This window comes from Clarias gariepinus, chromosome 18 (genome assembly GCF_024256425.1).
Source record: "Clarias gariepinus isolate MV-2021 ecotype Netherlands chromosome 18, CGAR_prim_01v2, whole genome shotgun sequence".
NCBI classification, from domain to species: Eukaryota; Metazoa; Chordata; class Actinopteri; order Siluriformes; family Clariidae; genus Clarias; species Clarias gariepinus.
Genome location: NC_071117.1, coordinates 4158907 through 4183269, shown reverse-complemented (window position 1 = coordinate 4183269; position 24363 = coordinate 4158907). Strand labels below are relative to the sequence as shown.

At 42.8% G+C, this 24363-nt stretch overlaps 1 protein-coding gene across 1 annotated transcript; it reads right to left on the bottom strand.

The window, feature by feature from the left end:
• Positions 1 to 7434: 7434 nt before the first annotated feature.
• On the bottom strand, positions 7435 to 9955 carry LOC128506979 (CMRF35-like molecule 1). The gene is made up of 4 exons (XM_053477594.1): positions 9916 to 9955; positions 9291 to 9611; positions 8962 to 9060; positions 7435 to 7583 (listed from the first exon to the last, which is right to left on the bottom strand). Exons 1-4 carry the CDS (start codon positions 9953 to 9955, stop codon positions 7435 to 7437), a joined length of 609 nt encoding a protein of 202 aa, XP_053333569.1.
• Between the last annotated feature and the right edge of the window lie 14408 nt (positions 9956 to 24363).

The following is a 24363-nucleotide window of genomic DNA, read 5'->3' as shown; positions in this document are numbered from 1 at the left end:
AACATTGCAAGAAAAAAATAACCATGTGGGTCAATATCATTATATTGTGCCTTTAAGACCTCACCCGAGATTATTTATTAAACTTATTTTTCATTGAAATTATGCAGATCTGTGGGTTGTTAAAAAAATGCACGTTGGTTCAAACTCCAGCAACTCTTATAATTAATCAGCATGTGGACAACATATGAGCAAGTCATAAAATCTGTCCACACTGTCATGGTAGGACTGATGCAGGGTGGATCATGACAGGGTGAACATTTTTCATTAACATTAGCATTTAATAATCAGACAGTGGATCTTCAGTTAGTGAAGTGATTTACTGTTGGATGTGACTGTGTACTGTTTATCACGTATTTTGACTTTCTGATTTTTTTTTCATGTTTATTAATATTTCACCATTATATCTTAATTATGATTTATGATTGCTGTTAATTTTTACAGCATCAAACTACAAACACCATGTAATGAAAATTAGGGAATAATAGTGTAAGTACTCAATTTACTTACAGCAGTTGTTTTAACCTCCATTAAAGAAAGACTAAATGATTAATCTTTGTATTTTGCATTGGCCAGTTTCTGAAAAGGGCAGTTCCCCTCAAAATTACAGGGTGTGGACAAATACAGAATGCAGAATAATAAAACCTCAGAATTTTATGATTTTGTAATATGTTCGATACTTGATGATAACTTGGTGATTGTGATGAGGACACCAAAGACACTTTATAGGGATGATAATGCATGAGCTTAATGAGAGACAGGGAGAAAAGAAAAAAAAAAGAAAAAGACACTGTAAAATTATTGCTTAAAATACTACTATGTGAGGAGGAAAAAACAAGCACTTTCTTCATTCATATACATTTTGTATTGCAATTTTACTCAAGGTCAGACTCTGGTAGACTGAATCTGATCGGTTATTAGTTGAGGTCAGACTCTGGTAGATTGAATCTGATTGGTTTGTGGCTGGGTCCAGACTCTGATATACAGATTCGGGTAAATCGTCTTTTTCTCTTGATTGAAGAGGAAGCAAATGTTGGTCATTTTCACCGTTACCATTTGACTGAAAGAGAAAAAAAAAAAAAAAATCATTTGATTGTTTGCGAGCAATATGTTTGTGTAAGTAATACCTGAACAAATCAGTGGGAGTCTGTACCTCTCTGGGAGATTGTGTGACTGTTTCAGAGCCTGAAGAGGGATCAGAAAGTCAATAAAATAAAGATTGATAGCCAGGTTAATGTTGTCTTTTAAATTTGAGTAGAAAGTGAATCACAGTTTAGCAAAAGAAAAATTTGGTTTTACCTCGACGTTTTAATGTGCAAACGGTGAGAATCACAGCAACAGCTAAAAACACTGCACCTGTACTGATCATGATATAGCCAGCAATACCTAAAAAGTCTGGAGGACACAAACAGCATCATAAATGTTTAAATCTCATTAACATATGTAAGTGAAGTAAGATAAGATGAGATGAGATGAGGTAAGATGAGATAAGATGAAATAAGATTAGATAAGATGGGATGAGATGAGGCAGCATTAAACACCATAACATAGAAATTAGAGCGTAAACTACTGTATAATCACTGTTATCATGCAAAACTGCAACACAGACAGTACAAAAAGAGAGAACACAGAGTGTCTGTAAAATGCTAACATCATACCAGGAAAGACATGGAGTGTGTAATGGGTTGGTGTAGAAGATCCAGGTCTGATGCACATGCCCTGACCGAACACATACAGGAGCGCACATCTTGATAGACTAATCCATATGGCGTGCAGACAGGAGGGGGCTTTTGGGACTTGGGCTCAGGGCCGGCCAATGGCATAGGCATGGCAGTTTAGAAGTTCACAGATTCAAATTCCGCAACCACCAAGGTTGTTTCAGTTGCTATCAGTGACCAAAGTGATCTAGCCTCTTCAATCACTGCATCTCACACTTGTCTATCTCAACTCTGACTAAAACGTGGCTCTGATCGAGGATCCACAGACTCACTTTTCCACCCAAATAATGTCAACTTTCTGAAAGAAGGAATATAAATATAAGACAAATATTGTCTTAAAGCAACATATAGATAGGATACAAAGTGGAGCAGGGAACATGACAACATACCTGGGGTAAAACCGTACAAAATGAATTGTTAAGTACTGTCAGAGGAAAGATCATGGGTGCAGTTGTAAGTGACATCAAACTAGGCAAATACTTTTCCACTATATTGGATTGCACCCCTGACATAGGTCACACAGAGCAACTTTCAGTTTTCATTAGCACTGTGTCAGTTAATGGACAAGCCACAAGGTGAGGAGCACTCCATGGGCTTTCTTGAATCTGAAGCCTCCACAGGGGAAGAGCTTTTTAGTCTTATCTTACAGAGGCTTAAAGACATGACCATACCTTTTGAGGATTGCAAGGTGACAGTCATATGACAACAGGGCAAACATGAAGGGCAAAAGATGTACAGCACATACCTTGAACTTGGTAGTGGCAATAAGATATTCACCTTGTTCACACCAACAGATGTGGTGGATATGGCCATTGTCTCACTGGAGGAGAGGTAAATTATTGTAACCCAAATCAAAGGTGAGCAGATTTAAAAGAAAAAATGTATAAAGTTGTAACATTTGGATTAACTTAGACAACTAGTTACAATGCTATGGGGTCTGGAATCTAACTTCCAGGTTTTGCACAAACATAGCTATGACTATGGTTGTGAGAAGCGCACTGTGATGACGTCATCAACACGCATAGTCGCAGAGAGAGCATTCACTTTGCAAATTGCAAACACAGATCTAGAGACAAATATATCAATTATCCTTCTTAAAGATGCATAAATAATGCATTGGGTAATGTAACACTGGTACAAATCTTATTTAGGGTCATCTCAATGTGATGATGATTGATGCTAGTGAAGTAGGGACAATCTGCTCATCTTGATTCATGCACACTTACATTCCATACAGACTTAAATAATTTTTTTGATTGTGTGAAGCTGCTTTGCGACAATAACAATTGTTAAAAGCGCTATACAAATAAAATTGAATTAAATTAAAAGTAGATGAAGTGCGATTGTAAACCCTCTGAGCTCCAACGCGTTCGATTAAAATTTTGTTGAAATTCTCCGGATTTGGTGAGTTATAAAATATGACGTTCAAGTCTATCAAAAGAAGCGTTAATGTGATGTATTAATATTTTGAAACGTTGTATGCTATTTTTTATACTTATTAAAGCACTTTTTGTAAGTCGCTCTGAATAAGAGCGTCTGCCAAATGCCTAAATGTAAATATTATACATTGAATGTTTAGATGTTATGTATATTTTTTTGTAACGTTGTACATTGTGTTGCATATTTTGTCCTTGGGGGCTTGCCATGGGCAAGTGTGGGACATGTCAAGGCGGGACAAGCAAAGACGTGACACAATAACCAAACCAAAGTGTATTATACAAAACAAACCATCAAACAAACAAGGTGCACCAAAACCAATATATACAAAACATATACAAATATAAACAATAAGTGAGATGTATGCAGGTGTGTGAGTGTGTGTATGATAGTCCAGAGTCAATGATATTGTAGTGTGTAAAATGGTGCACGGGAGAGATGGCTCAGCCTCACCGGTATAGATGTTGAATCCGGGAGCTCGAGAACAGACTGAGCGGTGAATTGTGAGTGTCCTGAAAGACTAATCCAAGCAGTGAAAAGTAGTCCTTCGCAATTCTCCAACAATATCTCTCTCTTAAACAACAGCCCTGTGAATCTCATCTCTCCGTGCTGACTTGCTTGCCGGTTTCGCTTTTATGCTGGTTTACATGACCCGACTCCGCTTCCGAGTTCTCTCGTGCTGCGTTTGCGCATGTTAGCATGGACTTGAACACTTGTCATGGTACATTTAAAACCAGATCGGGCCCCTTTCTTAGCGCAGGTGAGCAGCATTAGCCCCTTAATTATTTGCACGCTATCCGAAATGACCCTTTATGTGGCCGCGCTACAAACTTTTGAGACCTGTCTTTATTATTTTTTATTAAGCCTGAAGTTATTTAAGCGAACCCGCTGTGGAAGCACAGTCACAATTGTATTTCTGAAAAGCTCAAAAGTGCAAATCAGCAAACAATTATGATTTTATGTAACTGATTTCATATGCATAAAGTGACAAAAGTGCTCAAATAGTATTTTTGATATGAAAGATATTATATACAGTGGAATCTCGGATTATGAGCATAATTCGTTCAGGAAGTGGGCTCGTATTCCAAAACACTCATAAACCAAATTTAATTTCCCCATAAGAAATAATGGAAACTCGAATTATTCGTTCTACAGCCCCCAAAAATTTATAAATAAAAATAATTCATACAAAATATAAAGTAAAAATAAAACAAATTAACCTGCACTTTACCTTTAAAAAAAGTAAAAATAAATCCCGACAGATAAGTGTTTCCATTTGTGAACGCAGGCGCTGTGTGTGTGTGTGTGTGTGTAATGTCCGTGCACACACACACATTAATGCAGACTGTTTTATCCGAAACTTTGCAAGGAACATCACTAGTCACACTAACGGAATCACTGTGTCATGCACACTCAATCGGCGACCGGCACTAGGACCCGTAAGTAAAGCGGTCGCGAATCAGGAAGTATAAGAGGAGTAAACAAACCATGATTCAGCGCTCAGTCATTGAGTTCAGCCCATGTCGGTTCTGGTTGTCCATCATCGATTCGTGAGTACTAAATTTTATTGGGTTTCGCTTTCTGATCTTGAGTGTGTGTTTATAGGATGCGGGTTAAATTTGTGTTTTTCCCTTGCTCCCCTTTTGTGAGAGTCCTTAGACTAAAACGCGTGGTTATCCTACCTACTCGCTTTCTTCCGCGTTTGGGTTCACCATCCACGCTACATTGGGCTAATCGCTAAAGCTAAGTCATCTGGTCGCCTAGGTTAGTTCATCCTGACAGAATGATGAGCCAAAAGCGGTGAACCCAGCGGATTAGGCGCATCTCTGCGACGTGGTTGACCAGCATGCCGAGCTAATCAATAAGCTAACCGGGGAGGTCGCTACTCTGCGCCAGGGCGTCCAAGATGTCGCGGCCTTGCGCCGCGAGGTCGCGGAGCTCAGGCGGGAGAACGCGGATCTCCGGGCAGCTGTTGCTAGCGCGGCGAGCCGGCCTCCTGTCGCGGCGGTTGCAGCTCCGCGTCACCCCCCCCCTTCCCCCTTCTTCTGATGTTTTTCTCGTGACTACAGCAGAACGCGCATGCCGGTATCGAAAGGGGTTGTGTGCTTATTGTGGGTCTGCGGCACACCACCGGGCGATTTGCCCTCTTCTTCCGGGAAACGCGCAGCCCCAGTGAGCCGGAGGAGAGACTCACCGGGCTCCCTCCAAATCTCCAGCACGACCGACACAACCACCTCTGGTCTTACTATTCAGGTAATCCTCCAATTTGGCCACAAACGAGTCAGAAGTGCAGCGTTTATTGACTCCGGTGCCGCCGGCAACTTCATTGACTCCACTTATGCCAAAGAAATGGGGGTAAAGATTGAGGCGTTATTCCAGCCAGTGCAAATCACCTCCGTCGACGGTCGGCCCCTGTCGTCCAGCCCCATCACCCACCAGACTCAGACCATCACCCTCATCATCAATCAACACCAGGAACCCATTCAATTCCACCTCACCTCCATTTCCTCACCTCCCATCATTCTCGGATACCCCTGGCTGCTACAACACGACCCTCTCATCTCCTGGACTAAAAATAGAATCCTCCAGTGGGAGCCGACCTGCACTGAGCTGTGCCTACGGGACCCAGCTGGGACGTGTTCCACGGAGTCCGAGGCCCCCGATGTCGACACCAACGCCATTCCTTCTGCCTACCGTGACCTGGCTGCTGTCTTTTGTAAATGGAGAGCTACTCACCTTCCACCACACCGCCCTTACGACCTGGCGATAGAGCTGCAGCCAGGTTCTGTTCCCCCCCGTGGCCATCTGTACTCGCTGTCGGCTGCTGAGACACAGGCGATGGAGGAATACGTCGCCAGTGCCCTTCGCCATGGAACCATCCGGCCCTCCTCGTCGCCAGCGGCCGCTGGCTTCTTCTTCGTGAAGAAGAAAGGGGAAGAACTTCGTCCATGTGTCGACTATCGGGGGTTGAATAAAATCACTATCAAGAACTGACATCCGTTGCCGCTCACCAACTCAGCCCTGGACGCCCTCTCTGGTGCCACCGTGTTCACAAAGTTGGACCTCCGGAGCGCCTACAACTTGGTGCGCATCAGAGAGGGTGATGAGTGGAAAACGGCCTTCATCACTCCCACGGGACATTACGAGAGCCTGGTCATCCCCTTTGGACTATGCAACGCACCCTCGGCCTTCCAGCAATTCATAAACGATGTCCTGAGAGACATGTTAGGCCGATGGGTGTTTGTATATTTGGACGACATCCTCATCTACTCTCGCACCACCGAAGAACATATCCAACATGTACGGGCAGTTCTTAAGAGATTGCTCGCTCACCAACTGTACTGTAAGTTGGAAAAGTGTGCCTTTCACCAGCACTCCACCACGTTCCTGGGTTTTGTCATCTCATCCCAGGGTGTGGCCATGGATCCGCAGAAACTGGAAGCTGTTCGTCATTGGCCCCTACCCAGGACTCTCAAACAGCTTCAACGGTTTCTCGGGTTTGCAAACTTCTATCGTTGCTTTATCCGGGGCTACAGTACAGTTGCAGCACCACTAACCAGTTTGACCGGGCCCTCCTCTCGTCCCTTCCATCTCACTCCTGAAGCCACCTGCGCCTTTCAAGAACTCTGTCACCGCTTCACCACTGCACCCATTCTTCTTCACCCAGATGCCAACCAACCGTTCGTTGTAGAGGTGGATGCGTCAGATGTGGGCGCTGGCGCTGTTCTCTCTCAGCGAGGTCCAGACCAGAAGCTACACCCCTGTGGCTTCTTCTCCAAGAAATTTGACCCCACTCAGCAGCGATGCGGGGTAGGGGACCGCGAGCTGTTGGCCATAAAGTGGGCCTTGGAGGAATGGCGTTACTGGCTCCAGGGCGCCAGTGAGCCGTTCATGGTCTGGACGGATCATCAGAACCTCATCACCATCCGAAATTAAAAACAACTCAATCCACGACAGGCACGGTGGGCATTGTTTTTTGAACACTTCAATTTCCATCTGTCATACCGCCCGGGGTCCAAGAACACCGAGGCCGACGCCCTCTCCCGCCAACAAGAAGAGGAGATGCCCCCAGGCGGACCCCGTGCCTGTCATCCCCACCTCACGGATCATCGCACCCCTCCACTGGGACATAGAGACAAGGGTTCGCCAGGCACAGGCTGCGGAGACTGGGCCGGCAGGTGCGCCGCCTGGACGACTCTTTGTTCCTCAGCGTCTGATTCCCGAAGTCCTCCAGTGGGGCCACTCCTCGCCCGTCGCAGGACACCCCGGGACTCGGCGCACTCTACAGTTTGTAAAACTGGCGTTTTGGTGACCCACCATGAGGAGGGACGTTGAAGAGTTCATTCAGGCGTGCCCGGTGTGCGCCAGGGCCAAGGACTCCCACCAGCCTACCTCCGGAAAGCTCCGGCCACTGCCCATTCCCCGACGGCCCTGGACACACATCGCCTTAGATTTCATCACGGGATGCCGGTTACCGAAGGAAAGAACACCATCTTAACCATCATCGACCGGCCTGCATGGGTTCCCCAAGGACATCGTCTCGGACAGGGGGCCCCAGTTCACCGCCCGGTTCTGGAAGGCCTTCTGCCATCTGATCAATTCCACCTGCAGTCTGTCCTCCGGTTATCACCCCCAGGCAGGAGAGAGAAAGAGAGAGAGAGAGAGTGAGAGAGAGACACGCACACTCTCTGCCTTACACAGAAACTCTGCAAGCACTAAGACCTAGCGGGGGAGATGATTACCTATGGTCTCCCCTGCTGGGTCTAGTGGTTGCAGAGTTTCTGTGTAAGGCAGAGAGTGTGTGTGCGTGCGTGTGTGTGTGTGTGTGTGTGTGTGTATTCACCCAGCAGGGGAGACAATTACCTACAATTCTGCAGCGCAAGAGAGAGAAAAACCGTTGGCTCAGTTGTGATCACGTGACGCTCGGCGTCAAAACAAGAAGCGCATTCGTGATACATTATACTCGGTACCAAGACAATGCTCGTTTTTCAAGTCAAAATTTATTAAAAATCTTTGCTCGTCTTGCGGAACACTCAGAAACCGCGTTACTCATAATCCAATATATAAGACATAGAAGACTAGGAAAGTATTGTAAAAGCCCATGATGTTATTCTGAGAGAAATACCTTCATAGACTCCTATACTGAGAAGCTCAGGGTTACACAAAACCTACATATTTTTCATATCGGCATAGGGCATGGAAAGGAACTTTTTCCCTTTTTTCATTATTATGATTCCTGTGCAGTGATCCAGGTCTGACCTCAACTCAAAGAAACCACATGGGTGGTTTCTGATCCATAATCTGAGAAGGAGGAAAAGAAGGACAGGAACGTTCATTTTGTTACCAGAATGTGGGCCTCAGTGTTTCACAGTGATGATTAAGCAGCCAATTAAATGCCGACATGCTGCTATGGAAAGAGAAATCAATTAATTTTTTTTTTATTATTTGAAGGGGAAAATATTATTATGACCTAGAATGTAATATTTAAATGCCATTTAGAAATATATATAATCTGTAAGCAGCATCTGTTTGCTCTCAGAGTTGGAGATACAAAATTTTGTGACAACACATGTGATACGGCAGGCGATTAGATGTTACTCTAATGAAGTGGTTAAAAAGGTAATACAAAAATTATAGTGTATTAAACATGTAAATCAACATGCTTGAAATATTTAATTCGCCACAGCTGATGGAATTTGTGCTGTAGTGGTTTGAACCTTATCCTGTTCAAACCCTGAGATGAGGAAAAGTTTACATGATGAATGATGTGAGAGAAATGTGATGAAGAGAACGATGAAGAAGTTCATACCTGATGATGAGTGTGTTTCCTCAGCATGCACTGATGTGCTCATTGAGTGTGTTGAAGTGGAGTGTGTGGTGTGTGAGACAGTACTGATGGAAGGATCATCTGAAAGTATTGTTTGTAGAAAAGAGTTTATCAAATTCTAGATCATTGATGATTCTAGATTAAATATTCAGACATTGAGCCTCATTTATTAATCATTCATTTTAAAATCTAGATAAATGATTTATGTTATACATTGTACATGGTGCTTTAATTATCAGTCAGAATGCAAATATGTTTATGATCAAGGAATTAATGAGAATGTTTTGTACTCTCCTCTGTGTAACACTGACCTGTTTTAACCAGAAGCAGAATCTCTGTGTAAATATCATGCCATGTCTTCTCTATCGCACACCAGTAAGTTCCTTCATCCTCTGGTCTCAGATCAGTGATGGTGACGGTGAAGACTTTGGCTGTTGTGTCGTCATACAGAGAGAATCTGGAGTCTTTAGCAGGAGATTTAGAATCAACAGGAATGTCTTTTATGCGCACAACAGAACATCGTCCTCTGCAGAGATACTTTGTGCTCTTTTCATGTCCAGATGTGTAAAAGCATTTAATCTGAACTGATCGTCCTCTGTATCCAGTTACTGTAGTTACAGCATCAGTACCAGCTGGAGAATAATATACAGTGGAATGAAATATGATCCAGGACCATGGTGTAACATATAAGACCAAAATGAAGCTCAGTATCCAGGAATATTAAAGCGTGAACACTGTTAAGGGGTGTGTGTGTGTGTGTGTGTGTGTGTGTGTGTGTGTGTGTGTATGTGTGTGAATAAGCAATATAACATAACACAACCAGACTAATAGTCCAAATCATGCATGTCATGTAGAATGTCCATCAGTGCAAAGCTTTAATGTGACACTGATACTGAACACTGAGACTGATGAGGATTTGGAAGTGTTTGTACTTACCTAGAATCAGGCAGAAGGTGAAGATGAGGACCATCTCCATTCTACATCCAGACTCACAAACACCTCAGATAATAATAATTAATAATGTTCTGTTAGTTATCATACACACACTCACTGTCTCTGTCTCTGTGACTCTACAGGGTCTGTTTGTGTGATGTTAGTAGACAGTAATGTCACGTCCACTTCCACTTTTGAGCCAGCGACAGAAAACCACTCAGGAAGTGTGTGTGTGTGAGGTGTCAAGCTCAACTGCTGTAAAATGTTTTCAAATTAGGAAGTTCTGGTGTTGAACTTATTAACAGTGCATTAGTGTACTTTACTGCAAACTGAAATGCACTTGTATTTTTTTTCCTTTTTTTATTCCCAGTCATAAATTAATAGATTATATTTTTATTGCCCTAGATTTTTTGCCATGCATGTATAACTTCCTGTAACTGTCAATGCCCACACTGCCCCCTGAAGTACAAAGTGTAAAACTGGAAGAAATCTTGTGTGAAGAAAGAATAACGATGTGGGTCAATATCACTATACAGTGCTGTTAAGACCTCAATATATATATATATATATATATATATATATATATATATATATATATATATATATATATACTCAGCAAAAAAAGAAACGTCCTCTGACTTTCAACTGTTTTTACTTTCAGTAAACTTAATGTGTAAATATTTGTATGAACACTAAAAGAGTCAACACCATAAGACATAAACAAAAAATGTTTCCCAATGTGTCCCTGAATGAAGGGAGGCTCAAAATCAAAAGTACCAGTCAGTATCTGGTGTGGCCACCAGCTGCTTGAAGTACTGCAGTGCATCTCCTCCTCATGGACTGCCTATTGCGGACAGTCTGAGCACTGATGGAGGGATTGTGTGTTCCTGGTGTGACTCGGCCAGTTGTTGTGGAGCAGGGACCCTGGGCATCTTTCTTTGGGTGTTTTTCACAGTTGGTAGTGACTAAAGTCTCTTTAGTGTCCTGAGTTTTTAGAACTGTAACCTTAAATGGCTACTTTCTGTAAGCTGTTAAGGTCTTAACGACCATTCCACAGGTGCATGTTAATTAATTGATTATGGTTAATTGAACATGCATGGAAAACATTGTTTAAATCCTTTACAATAAAGATCTGTAAAGTTATTTGGATTTTTACAACATTATTGGTGAAATACACAGTTCTGAAAAAGGGACGTTTCTGGTTTTGCTGAGTATAAGAATGGGCAAGGATTTCAATCTCTAGATGTGCAATACCCTAAAAGACTGGCAGCTGTAATTGCAGCAAAAGGTGCTTCTACAAAGTATTGACTCAGGGGGCTGAATAATTATGCACACCCCACTTTGCAGTTATTTTTTGTAATCATGTAATTATTTGGAATCATGTATGATTTTCGTTCCACATCTCACGTGTACACCACTTTGTATTGGTCTTTTACATGGAATTCCAATGAAATTGATTGATATTTGTGGCTGTAATGTGACAAAATGTGGAAAAGTTCAAGGGGCCGAATACTTTTGCAAGTCACTGTGTATATATATATATATATATATATATATATATATATATATATATATATATTTATATATATATATATATATATATATATATATATAGGCCTATATATATATAAATCTGAGATTTCTCATTCAACTTTATATTACTGTTATTAAGTACAGCGTAGGCTGTTAAAAATGCATGCTAGACAAACTCCAGTACTTCTCAAAAATAAACTAGATGTAGACAATTTAGGAGCAAGTCACAAAATATGTCCACCCTGTCACGGACAAATTCACAGAAACACATTTTATTTACACATTGATTATAAAATATACATTTTCATAAATATATATTGTCCTCTTTTCAACAATATATTTAATTGCAAACTTATGTTGAAAATTAAAGAAATCCAAAATGTGGCAAAAACTGTGAAATGAATGATGACAGGGTGGACATTTTTATTATTATTATTATTTATTTTTTATTTTTTGGCTAAAGTAAGCATTTAATGATCACAAGGTGAGCCTTCAGTTAGCATAGTGAGTTACTTGTAAAGGTGACTCTGTACTGTTTATAACGTATTTATGAATCCCTGAAAAGTTTTTAATTGTTTTTGATATGTTCCTATGACAGGTGGAGGTGACAAGCTTGATTTTAAACATCAAACACAATGTGATGAAAATTAGGAAATATGAGTGCAAATACTTAATTTATTTACAGCAGTTGTTTCAACCCCTATTGAGAACAATAAGAACATATCAAAGGTATTTAAATTGTGTCATTTAACCACTTGTTGAACCCATGTGGAGCATGATATTCTCCATATAAGTAATGGAAACTGTCCAAGAGCTAGGGCAAAGGAGATGAAGAGAAACCTATTCCTTCTTTCATTATCATGATCCCTGAGTAGTTCCTGTGCTGGTTTGACCTCAACTCAAAGAAATCACATAGATGGTTTCTGAGCCATAACCTAAGAAGGGGAAAAACGACGGGAACATTAATTTTGTTACATGAATATGGACCTCAATGTTTTACAGTGATGCTTAATCAGCCAATAAACACTTTGCAGTATGAATAGGCTGTTTTCAACATTAAATTAAATGTGCTACTGTATTATGAATTGATTGTTGTTGAACTTCAGCCTGTGATAAATCTCCCCAATGCAATGTGCCAATAGATATCCCAGTGGCAATATTTATCAGCTAAGGCAAAGCACTCTTAGTGTCAGATTCTAAAAGGATAAGCATGAGGATAAATTAGTTTTCCCTATAACACTTGGTCCTTAAGAATGTAGCCCCCAGGATTTTCTGTTCCTCACACAAGTGAATACCTCTGAGTCATCAGATAGGGTTCTAATCTCACAGTGGGATGTTGTCCTTTTATTGACTTTATATGCAAGCAGTTACAACTTAAGCAAAATAAATCCATATAAGATAGACTCAGTAAACATAAAATAGAAAGAAAACGCATAAGTACAAGGGCCAAAAAACCCAAAAGATTCAGAACAAAATCTTAGTACAACAGATCTCTTTATATACCCTGTGAAATGCAGCTTGTTATAAATGTTTCAAGATCATCTGTCAAAAGAATGTCCTTGTGATCCAGCAGTTAACGTTACTATCCTCACAATGGGAAGTAGATCTTTTATAGACTTTATATGCTAGCAGTTACAACTCATGCAAAATAAATCAAAATACAATAGATGTGTATAACTAAGCTAAATGTTTTTAAAGATTAAATCAGAATTGGAGTCAAATTGTTGGTAGATTTACCAACTTCAAAAACATAAAAGTAAAACCTTTTGTACTTTTAAAATCTTAAAAAAAAAAAAAAAAAAAAAAAATATATATATATATATATGAGAGAGAGAAAGAGAGAGAGTTGTTTTAAATCCAAAGCTGTCACAGTTTTGTTTCTCCAACAAACCCACTGCCTGCCAGAGTCAGTTAAGCGTATTAGTTGAGGTCACATTCTGGTAGATTAGGTCTGGTTGGTTAGGGTCTGGGTCTACATTCTGATAGACATATTCAGTGACAGACTTTTCATCGAATCCACTCATCTGCAATGGAAAACAAATATCACTAAAATGTTTGAAAGTGAAGTGTTTGCAAAAGTAATACCTGAATACAAATCATTATCAGTTACCTCTCTGGGTGATTGTGTCACTGTTGCAGAGCCTGCAAAGAGATGAGAAGGGCAATAACATCAGGTTTTATAGTGTATAAATGATGTACACAGGGCGAACTCCAAGTGTTAGGACAGTGACACATTTAGTCATTTAATGTATATCTGGGTCTAAACTGAAGCACTGAGATTATAACAAAGACTTTCAAGTTTCATTTAAGTGCATAATTTTAAATTCATACGTGTGTATAATTGTTCCACAGGAACTTTTAAACTCTGTAAGCAAATTAGCACTTCTTCATTTTTTAATTAAACCATCATAATAAATAAATAGAAACAAATAGTTAAAAGGGGTTTTACCCTGACATTTTATTTTGCAGGTGATTGCTATAATCACAGCAACTGTGAACAACACTGCACCTGCAGGGATCATGATGTATCCAGGTATACCTAAAATATCTGTACAGGACATTAATGTTTAATACAGAAAAATATAGGTTTAAGCCAGGTGAAAAACTTTAAAAATATAATGTAAGCAGAAATTGTTATGTGTGGTGAAGATATGTAGAAAAAAAAGATGGATCTGGGTAAAATGGGATTGGACAACTGATGACCTAGACTTTTTTCACAGAATTCTATATTTTATTTATGTTATTATATGACAAACTAGAGTTGAATGTTTTCAAAAGTAAGCTATCAAAGTAACTTGTGGTTATGAAGTGTGAACTGCTATGCAAAATGTCTACTTCCTATTGAAGTGAAGTTGTGAACATCAGTCATTGTGTCAAAGTGAGTGGGTTTAAAAATGATGTGGTGTGATGAGGTGTTGAGCAAAACAGTGATGTATCATACGTTCATCTTGAAACATTGTTGTTGCTATCAGATGAGTCTATTATCTCTTGTTCAGTATTATCTATAATTAAACTCCTTTACAGTGTAGATGGAGAGTGTACCAGTGTCAAATGATTTATGCGCACACACCTAACAAAATCAGTGCAGGCTGACAAAGAAAGAAAAAATTGATCTTTTACCTCTCTAATGAGACTTTCTTTTGCTTTGCACGCACGCACACACATGTTATAATAAACAGTAAATGCACGCTGTACACACTCACACATTCAAACACAAAATAAAAGATGCTTTACACGCACACACGTAGTCACAGTGTTATAGTAAACAGTACACACATCTACGGATGTTGATTACACCAGTGAGAGTCGCGCAATAAGACAGAGCAGAGGAGATGATTACCCACAATTCCGCAGTGCAAGAGAGAGAAAAACTATTGGCTCAGTTGTGATCACATGACACTCGGCATCAAAACAAGAAGCACATGTGTGATACATGATACTCGTAAAGCAAGACATTTTTTTAATTCAAAATGTATTAAACATTTTTTGCCCGTCTTGCAGAATGCTTGCAAACCGCGTTACTCGCAATCTGAGGTTCCACTGGTATGCATCGCAGCCATTGCATTATGTTGGCTAACTTACAGACATGCTAACAGCTCCTACTGTAATGAGGTGCCATTCATTTTTTCTAATAACACAGCCTGTCACATTTCTTTTTAATTTACAGATTCTGGAATTACCCATGTTAAATTCATTATTATATAGTGACTGGTATTCAAAAAATCGAAATTATATTCATGTGTAAGTGATGAATGAGGTCCAGGCTACACTGTACCCAGTTCTTTAATAATCTGACTCAGTCAAAAGATTTGTTTCATAATCAATAAATTAGTGTGTGAGTTGTGTCAAAAGTAAGCTGTCAAAGTAATTAGAAAAGTTACCCTGTGGTTATGAAGTGTAAACTGCTTTGCAAAATGTCTACCTTCTATTTAAATGAAGCTGCAAACTTCAGCTATCATGTCAAAGTGAGTGGGTTAAAAAATGATGAGGTGTGATGAGATGTTGAGCAGAACAGTGATGGTATCCTACATGTTCATCTAATGACATAATGGTTATAGACAGAAAGCAGTTATTTCTGCTATCAGCAGAGTGTGTTACTGTATCTCTTGTTCAGTATTATCTATACTTAAACCCATTTAAAGTGTGGGTGAAGAGTGTACGTACCATGGGATGAGGGAGCGATGTTGTGGTCGTTAACTTCATTTAATGGATTAGCTGAAACAAGTGAGACATGATAAATGACATGACAGAAATGCAATAAAGAATAGTTCAGGCATAAAATCCATACCTGTTGTTGGATGTGTGCCTTCACCATGCAAGGAAGACACAATATGTGTTAAAGTGAAATGTGTGGTGTCTGTGGTTAGAGAGACACTACTGAGAACAGGATCATCTGAGAGAAGAGAAACAGGATTAAACTTAAATCCACATTTTCATTTACACAGAGTTCACTTTCTTGTTAAAGTACAGGACTGTGTATTCTATTGAGCCTCATTTATCTGTTTTTAATTATACATTTGTTTGTCACGTATACATTACTGCACAGTGCTGGGGTCAGACTGCAGCGTCAACCCTGACTGAGTTGAGGTAATAGGCTTAAGGATCCACAGGATCCACAGGGGCAGGCCGATGAATCTGGGTCTTGAACCACTGACCTTCTGATGAATGACCCAGACCTACCACTGCCCCTACACTGCACAAAATTGTGCATAAATGTTTTTGTGGCCAAGCTAAATTAAAGATTTTCTTTTCTTGCGAAAGTGTTCATACCCATTAAACTTTCCACATTGTGTCATATTACAACCTCAAATGTAAATGTTTTTATTTTTTATTATGTGATTGACCAGCTGTTGAACGTCAGAAGGGACTCCTGCTTGAGGCTGCGCCCAATGGAGAACTGGGCAAAGCCGAATGGCCAGGTCAGTGAGAAGAGTGATCATGAAGATTCAGCAGCTGCTGACCCTGCCTGCCCATTCTGCCCACCGCCATCATTCACCAGCCTGTGCCCGCATGCCAGCTGGACACTGCTACCAGACCTGCATGTGCACACCTTCACCTACTTTTCTTCCCTTTTCCTTCTCCATTTTTTTCCATAAAGGTCAGATTTGTGGAGTACATGACTAGTAGTTATCCTGTGGACAGATTCTCCCACCTGAGAGTGGATCTCTGCATCTCCAGACTTACCGTGGGCCTCTTGGCTGTTACAATGGGCCTGTCAGTAGGTTTGCAGTTGTGGCATACTCTTTTCATTTTTGAATGACGGATTGAGCTGTGCTCCGTGGGATTAAGAAAGAAAACTTTACCTATCCCTGCTTTACCAACTTTATCTCTGATCTGTCTGGTGTATTCCTTGGCCTTCATGATGCTCTTTGTTCACTAATGTTCTCAAACAATTGAGGGCTTTACAGGACAGTTGTATTTATATTGAGATTAAATTATACTACTGTCACATCTGTGCCACCACAGTCCGGGGGAGTGAGATCCGGTTCTCCGGACTATTGAGCCGAAGCTTTGTCTCCCCCTAGTGTGTCCACGTGGTATGTCTTCACTTAATCACAAATCATGTACACCTGTGTCTCTCCCCTGTGTGTCCTTATTTAAACCGGCCGAACCCGTAGTGTCTTGTCCGTTCACTGTTGTTCACATGTTTGTTTTGTATGTGCTGCTCTCACCTCACCGCTCTCTCCTATCTCCTCCTCAGGAATAAGCCGAGTCTGCAGGATCGGGGTAAGGCCGGTAGTGGACCGGCAGCAAGGCCAAGGTCACGGTTAAGTCGCCAGCCAAGCGCAGCGCAGGACCCGTGTGACAGTTTTGTTAGTTTGTTGTAGTGTTTCGTGCCCACCTGCAGACCCAGCCTGAGGAGGCTGTCTTTTGTTAGTTTATGTTTTGTGTGTACGTTGTTTTGTTTCTTTTATCTTCACATAAGAAGAAAATAACCTAAGTGGGAAGACTTTACCCCGAAAGAGAGAAAATAAAAGACTCACGTGTGTTTACAATTCATACCTGCATTTTGCGTCCAATTCTTTTGACTAGAGATCATGACAGATGAACAGACCCGTCCGGACGCAGCAGGAGTCCCCCTGCCCGAAAAAGAAAATCAGGAGCCTGGCACGCGCCGTCCATGACCTCGCGTGCAGCGTCAGCCAGCTGGCAACGGCGAGAGTGCCCCCGGCTGCTCCTCAGCCACCCGTGGCATCATCGCTCCCGCGCCCCACTCCTCCGGAGAGGTATGGAGGAGATCCGGAGGGCTGCCGACGGTTTCTGCTCGCCTGCGAGTTGTACATAGCGGACTTTCCAAACATGACGGATCCGCAAAAGGTGAGCTTCGTCACTCAGCATCTCACAGGGCGCGCACTCGACTGGGCTACAGCCATATGGAGCACCGGAGGCACCATCACCACTCGCTACCACCGCTACATCGAGGCCCTTCGTGCCGTCTTTGATCACCCCGACCAGGGAAAAACTGGTGAGCAGCAGCTGCTAAGGCTCAGGCAGGGAAACACACCGGTGGCGGAATATGCGGTGAAGTTTCAGGTGTTAGCGGCTGAAAGCGGTTGGTGTGAAAAGAGCTTGCTGGCAAGATTTCGAGACGGACTCGCACCGGATATCCAGCTGGAACTGGCGTGCCGAGACGCTGAATCGTCGCTCGAAGAATGGATCGCGCTAGCTGTCAAGCTGGACCAACACCTGCGCAGCCAGCAGCGCCGGCCGCTACTCCGACTACCGAAACGTCCAGAGCCGCGCCGCAAAGAGAGTCCTCATCAGTTGCAGCCAACCGAGCGCGAAGGGTCCTCCACCGAGGCCATGGACGTGGAGTCATCACGTCTCCCCGCATCCGAGAAAACCCGGAGACTGACTGCGGGGCTGTGTTTGTACTGTGGGGGGAGAAACATCGAGTCAGCTCCTGCCCTCTGCTGAAAGTAACTTGCCGCACCCCTCCGCGCACACACACACCTTTTTGTTTGCCAGCACAAATTTCATTTAATAATAACACTTTGTCTGTTTTTCCCCTTATAGATTCCGGGTCGGCTGGTAATTTCATTTCAGCTTCTGTCCTTTCCTCGCTGCAAGCTCCCGTGTCGAAGCTTCCGTGCCCGATATCTATTAAAGCTCTGGATGGTCATGCCCTCACCCACTCGCCACTTAAACTAATTACAGCGCCCCTTCGGTTAACTTTCCCCGGTCACTCTGAGGAGATAAAATTTTTTGTGCTTCCTCAAACGGACCATCCCGTCGTGCTGGGTCTGCCCTGGCTCAGTTTTCACAATCCTAATACGCGCATCCTCTCTTGGTCCCCACGATGCGCCACACATTGTAAAACGTTAACTTTAACGGTCCAAACCACTACTATTGAGAGCCCGAGTCATAAAGTGTCCTGCAGTGTGCCGCCAGAGTACGCGGAATTTAAGGATGTGTTTAGTGTTAGGGCAGCAGCGAGACTTCCTCCCCATCGTCCGTGGGACTGTGCGATAGAGTTGTTGCCGGGGAAAACACCGCCTTACTCGCGTATTTATCCGTTGTCCCTGGACGAAACCAGGGCAATGAAGGAATACGTGGATGAGGCTCTCAAGCAGGGACTTATCAGCAGGTCCACGTCGCCGGCTTCGGCAGGTTTCTTTTTTATTAAAAAAAAAGGCGGAGGCTTAAGACCCTGTATTGATTATAGGGGGCTCAATGCAGTCACAATAAAGTATAAGCACCCCCTGCCACTGGTTCCGGCCGCTATCGACCAACTCCGAGGTGCCTCCATCTTTACAAAACTTGACCTCCGCAGCGCTTACAATCTCGTTCGTGTGCGCAAGGGCGATGAGTGGAAGACGGCATTTAGCACCTCATCTGGTCATTATCAGTACAACGTAATGTCATATGGGCTGGTAAACGCACCTGCGGTGTTTTAGGGATTCATGAATGACGTGTTTCGGGATATGTTTAACCGTTGTGTCATAGTATATTTAGATGACATTCTGATATACTCCAGGTCATATTCTGAGCATGTTAAGCATGTGATCGCCGTCCTGCATCGTCTGCACGGGCTCTATGCGAAGGCGGAGAAATGCGAATTTCACCAACGTGAAATCGCATTCCTGGGCTATCGCATAGGGCCACAGGGGGTCGAGATGGAGAACGCCAAGGTGGAGGCGGTAACTCGATGGCCAGTACCAAGGGCAGTGAAGGCGCTACAAAGTTTTCTCGGGTTCGCCAACTTTTACCGGTGTTTCATTAGAAACTTTAGTGCGATAGCGGCGCCACTCACGTCGGCGCTTAAAGGCAAACCAAAAAGACTCAGCGCGCTCTCCGCGGAGGCAGAGAGCGCATTTCTAAAACTTAAAACAGCTTTCACCACAGCTCCTGTCCTACGGCTTCCCGATCCAGAGAAGCCGTTTGTAGTCGAAGTGGACGCTTCCGAGGTAGGGATAGGGGCGGTGCTGTCGCAGCGCCACTGTCAACCTGAGAAACTCTATCCTTGCGCGTTTTTTTCACGTAAACTGACACCTGCCGAGCAAAATTATGATATTGGCAATAGAGAGCTGCTGGCAGTTAAAGCGGCATTAGGGGAGTGGAGACACTGGCTGGATGGAGCCAAACACCCTTTCGTAGTTCTTACCGACCACCGAAATTTAGAATACATCCAACAGGCAAAGAGGTTAAACACGCGTTTCCGCTTTCATATCACGTATCGGCCAGGATCTAAGAATAAAAAAGCAGATGCATTGTCTCGGTACTATCCAGCATTGAGGCCCATTGAGGCCCATTGAGAACCCTGAACCCATTTTACCCGCGCCGCTCGTAGTCGCTCCGGTGATGTGGGACATTGACGCGGAGATCACTCAGTGGGCACGACACAACCCCGTGCCCGGTGAGTGCCCTCCGGGGCGCACGTATGTCCCCGAAGCGTTACGCACGTGGCTCACGATCGAAGCTCACACTAATCGATCCTCCGGGCATCCGGGCGTAGCCTGTACATATAAAATACTCGTGCCGAAATACTGGTGGCCGCATATGAAGGAAACCGTAAAGACAGTAGTTTTATCCTGTGCCGTCTGCGCGAGTACGAAAAGTCTGCGCAGTCTACCAGTTGGTAAATTAATGCCCCTACCGACGCCGAACAGACCGTGGTCACACATTGCAGTAGACTTCGTTACGGACCTGCCGGTGTCAAAAGGGTACACTACTATTCTGGTCGTAGTAGATCGGTTCTCGAAAGGGTGTCGTTTCATTCCGTTTGGCTCTCTTCCGTCAGCATTTCAAGTGGCCGAGGCCCTTTTTGAATATGTGTTCCGATACTACGGCATACCTGAAGATATAGTTTCGGATCGTGGCCCCCAATTTATCGCTAAAGTCTGGAAAGCGTTCTTCCAGAAATTGGGGACCACTGTGAGCCTAACGTCGGGCTACCACCCCGAGTCTAATGGACAGGCAGAGCGGACTGTCCAAGAACTCGGCAGATATCTTCGAGCATATTGTAGCAGTCAACAGCACGACTGGGCTCTCTGCCTACTATGGGCAGAATATGCCCAAAATTCGTTAACCCACTCCTCAACCGGTCTAACGCCGTTTCAGTGTGTGCTAGGTTATCAACCTCCGCTTTGTCCCTGGGATGCCACTCCCACCGACGTACCCATGGTGGATGAATGAGAGCGGAAAGAGTTTGGGAGAACGCACACACGCAAATCTCCCGAGCAGTGGCCCGCTTCAAGAAATTTGCTGATAGACGAAGGAAGGAAGGCCCTCCGCTCCAGGTAGGCGATCGGGTATGGCTCTCGACACGGGACCTCCATCTTCACCTCCCTTGTCGCAAGCTCACCCCAAGATACATCGGTCCCTTTCCTATTGTCGCCCAGGTTAACCCCGTTTCTTTTAAACTCAAACTCCCGAACCATATGCACATTAACCCTGTTTTTCACCTTTCTCTGCTAAAGCCGGTGGTCCGGGGACCCCTCGACGAAGGCACGAGCGAACCCTCGCTCCCTGGGGCTGTGGAGATAGAGGGCGCCCCAGCGTTTAAGGTAACCAGGTTATTAGAGAGGGGGTTCTCTCCAATATCTTGTCGACTGGGAGGGATACGGCCCGGAGGAAAGGAGTTGGGTGCCAGCTAAAGACATCTTAAGCCCCGAACTCGGCACCACTTTCCACAGGGAGCGGCCGGATCGCCCAGCGCCCCGACCTCCGGGCCGCCCCGCTCAGCGAACAACCCACCCAGGCCACAGAGCCCCCCTCCCACCGCCCAGGTGACGGGGTCGCCCTCGCCTCCCTCGGGGGGCCGGTCCTGAGGGGGGGGGGTACTGTCACATCTGTGCCACCACAGTCCGGGGGAGTGAGATCCGGTTCCCCGGACTATTGAGCCGAAGCTTTGTCTCCCCCTAGTGTGTCCACGTTGGTATGTCTTCACTTAATCACAAATCATGTACACCTGTGTCTCTCCCCTGTGTGTCCTTATTTAAACCGGCCGAACCCGTAGTGTCTTGTCCGTTCACTGTTGTTCACATGTTTGTTTTGTATGTGCTGCTCTCACCTCACCGCTCTCTCCTATCTCCTCCTCAGGAATAAGCCGAGTCTGCAGGATCGGGGTAAGGCCGGTAGTGGACCGGCAGCAAGGCCAAGGTCACGGTTAAGTCGCCAGCCAAGCGCAGCGCAGGACCAGTGTGACAGTTTTGTTAGTTTGTTGTAGTGTTTCGTGCCCACCTGCAGACCCAGCCTGAGGAGGCTGTCTTTTGTTAGTTTATGTTTTGTGTGTACGTTGTTTTGTTTCTTTTATCTTCACATAAGAAGAAAATAACCTAAGTGGGAAGACTTTACCCCGAAAGAGAGAAAATAAAAGACTCACGTGTGTTTACAATTCATACCTGCATTTTGCGTCCAATTCTTTTGACTAGAGATCATGACAACTACGCACTGTCTGTTGACTCTACTTATTAATTAGGTGACTTCTAAAGGAAATTGATTCCACTGGATTATATTTAGGCATATCAGAATAATGGGGGCTTAATATAAATGCACACCACACTTTTCAGATTTCTTTATTTGTAAAATAAAATATAGCATCAACTATCATTTTCCTTCCACTTCACAATCATGTGCCACTTTGTGTTGATCTATCACAAAAAAAAATCCCAATAAAATACAATAGTTTAAGGGGTATGATTACTTCTTCAAGGCACTGTACATTTTTTTTCATGTAACGTACATACTGAATTTTTATTAACCAGAATCACAGGTAATCTGCCAAGGATGTTCTTGTAGTCATGAGCAGAAAGTTAATGCTCACACAGAGTGCAGCCTACACTGATTGCACATAAAATCTTCAAATAATGCATCTCAGCCATTGCAGTACAGTATGTTGGCTAACTTACAGACATACTAACAGCTCTTTACTTTAATGAAGTGCCATTACTTTTTTTTCTTAACAACATGGCCAACATCTCATTTCTTGGATGAATCATTCATATTAAACTGATTATGGAATGACTGTTTGTTTTTTTTGTTTTTTTACAAAATCTTAAGTACATTTGTGTGCAAGTGATAAATAAGCCCCAGTCTACATTGTGCATGTTTAAATAATTTGCACCACTTAAACTGTTCATAATCTCTAAATTACTGCGTGAGATAAAAAAAAGAAAAAAAAATTCAGGCTCATCTGGCTACTTACCCATTTTAACCAGCAGTAGAATCTTTGTGTAAATATCCTTCCCTGCCCGATCTATCCCACACCAGTAAGGTCCTTCATCCTCTGGTCTCAGATCAGTGATGTTGATGGTGAAGACTTTGGCTGTTGTCTCGTCATACAGAGAGAATCTGGAGTCTTTAGCAGGAGATCCAGACTGAACAGAAACATCTTTAAGGTCCCAAATTGGCACATTTACCTCTGCAGAGATACTTGTTGTAGTTTTCATATCCAGATGTGTAGTTACATTTAATCTGAACTGATCGTCCTCTGTATCCAGTTACTGTAGGTACAGCATCAGTACCAGCTGGAGAATAATATACAGTGGAATAACACACGAGTGAAACATGCAAGTGTGTGTTTACTTGTTATATGATCCACAACAACCAAGACATATTTGAATAATATCAAAAAAATTACAAATAGTCACCCAGTGATTAAACTCTTCTTACACTTACCTACAATCAGGCAGAAAGTGAAGATGAGAAGGTTCTTCATTCTAAGTCCAGACTCAAAAACACCACTTAAATAAATTATAATTAGCAAACAATGTTCTGCTAGTGATCACGCCCCTTACTTTTTCTGTCACTGTGCAGTGTCTATCTGTGGCTTAATAGGAACATGAATTCAACTCTTACCTATAAGTTGGTGACAGAAAACAAGTCAGGAAGTTAATGTGTGAAATGCTACGCATGTCTGTAAAAATGTTTTCACCTGATAATAACTAATAAACAGGGTACTTGTGTGCCATAATGTAAGCTGTAATGTCACATTTTTTTTACATGCAGGCTGTGTTTACATAGTGTACAATACAGATTTCCCAATAAAGTTTTAAAATATTTATATTACTTTTTATAGACTTTTTTAGTCCTAGTTGCTGCAATAGCAGAGCTCAGTGTTCATGACTCACTCTAAGTTCTCAGTTACTGTAAATGAACGAGTACTTTATTTTGGAGTTCTCTATGTATTTTGGTGTATTGCGGTGGCTATTTACCTATGTGAATGTATGAACAGTCATGTGCAAAAGTTAGTGTCCCTCTTTTAATTTTATGTTCATCTGATTGTGAAAATCATTCAATAGTACCAGGTCTTAGTTTTAGGTAAATACAACCTCGGATTGCAACTAACCTGGATTGCGAGCATTCCGCAAGATGAGCCAAAATTTTGCTTTGAACTGTGGGTAATTATCTCCCGTCTCAATGTGCGTGCATGTAACTCTTACAATGTGACCATGTATGTGCGCATAAAGATCCTTT

Coding starts and splice junctions, on each gene's coding strand:
- LOC128506979 (XM_053477594.1), bottom strand. CDS start 9,955: ATGGAGATGGTCCTCATCTTCACCTTCTGCCTGATTCTAG. Junction 9,061..9,290: donor TCTGCTTCTGGTTAAAACAG/GTCAGTGTTACA, acceptor CAATACTTTCAG/ATGATCCTTCCATCAGTACT. Junction 7,584..8,961: donor GGAAACACACTCATCATCAG/GTATGAACTTCT, acceptor ATGTGTGTCCAG/GGCCGTCGGGGAATGGGCAG.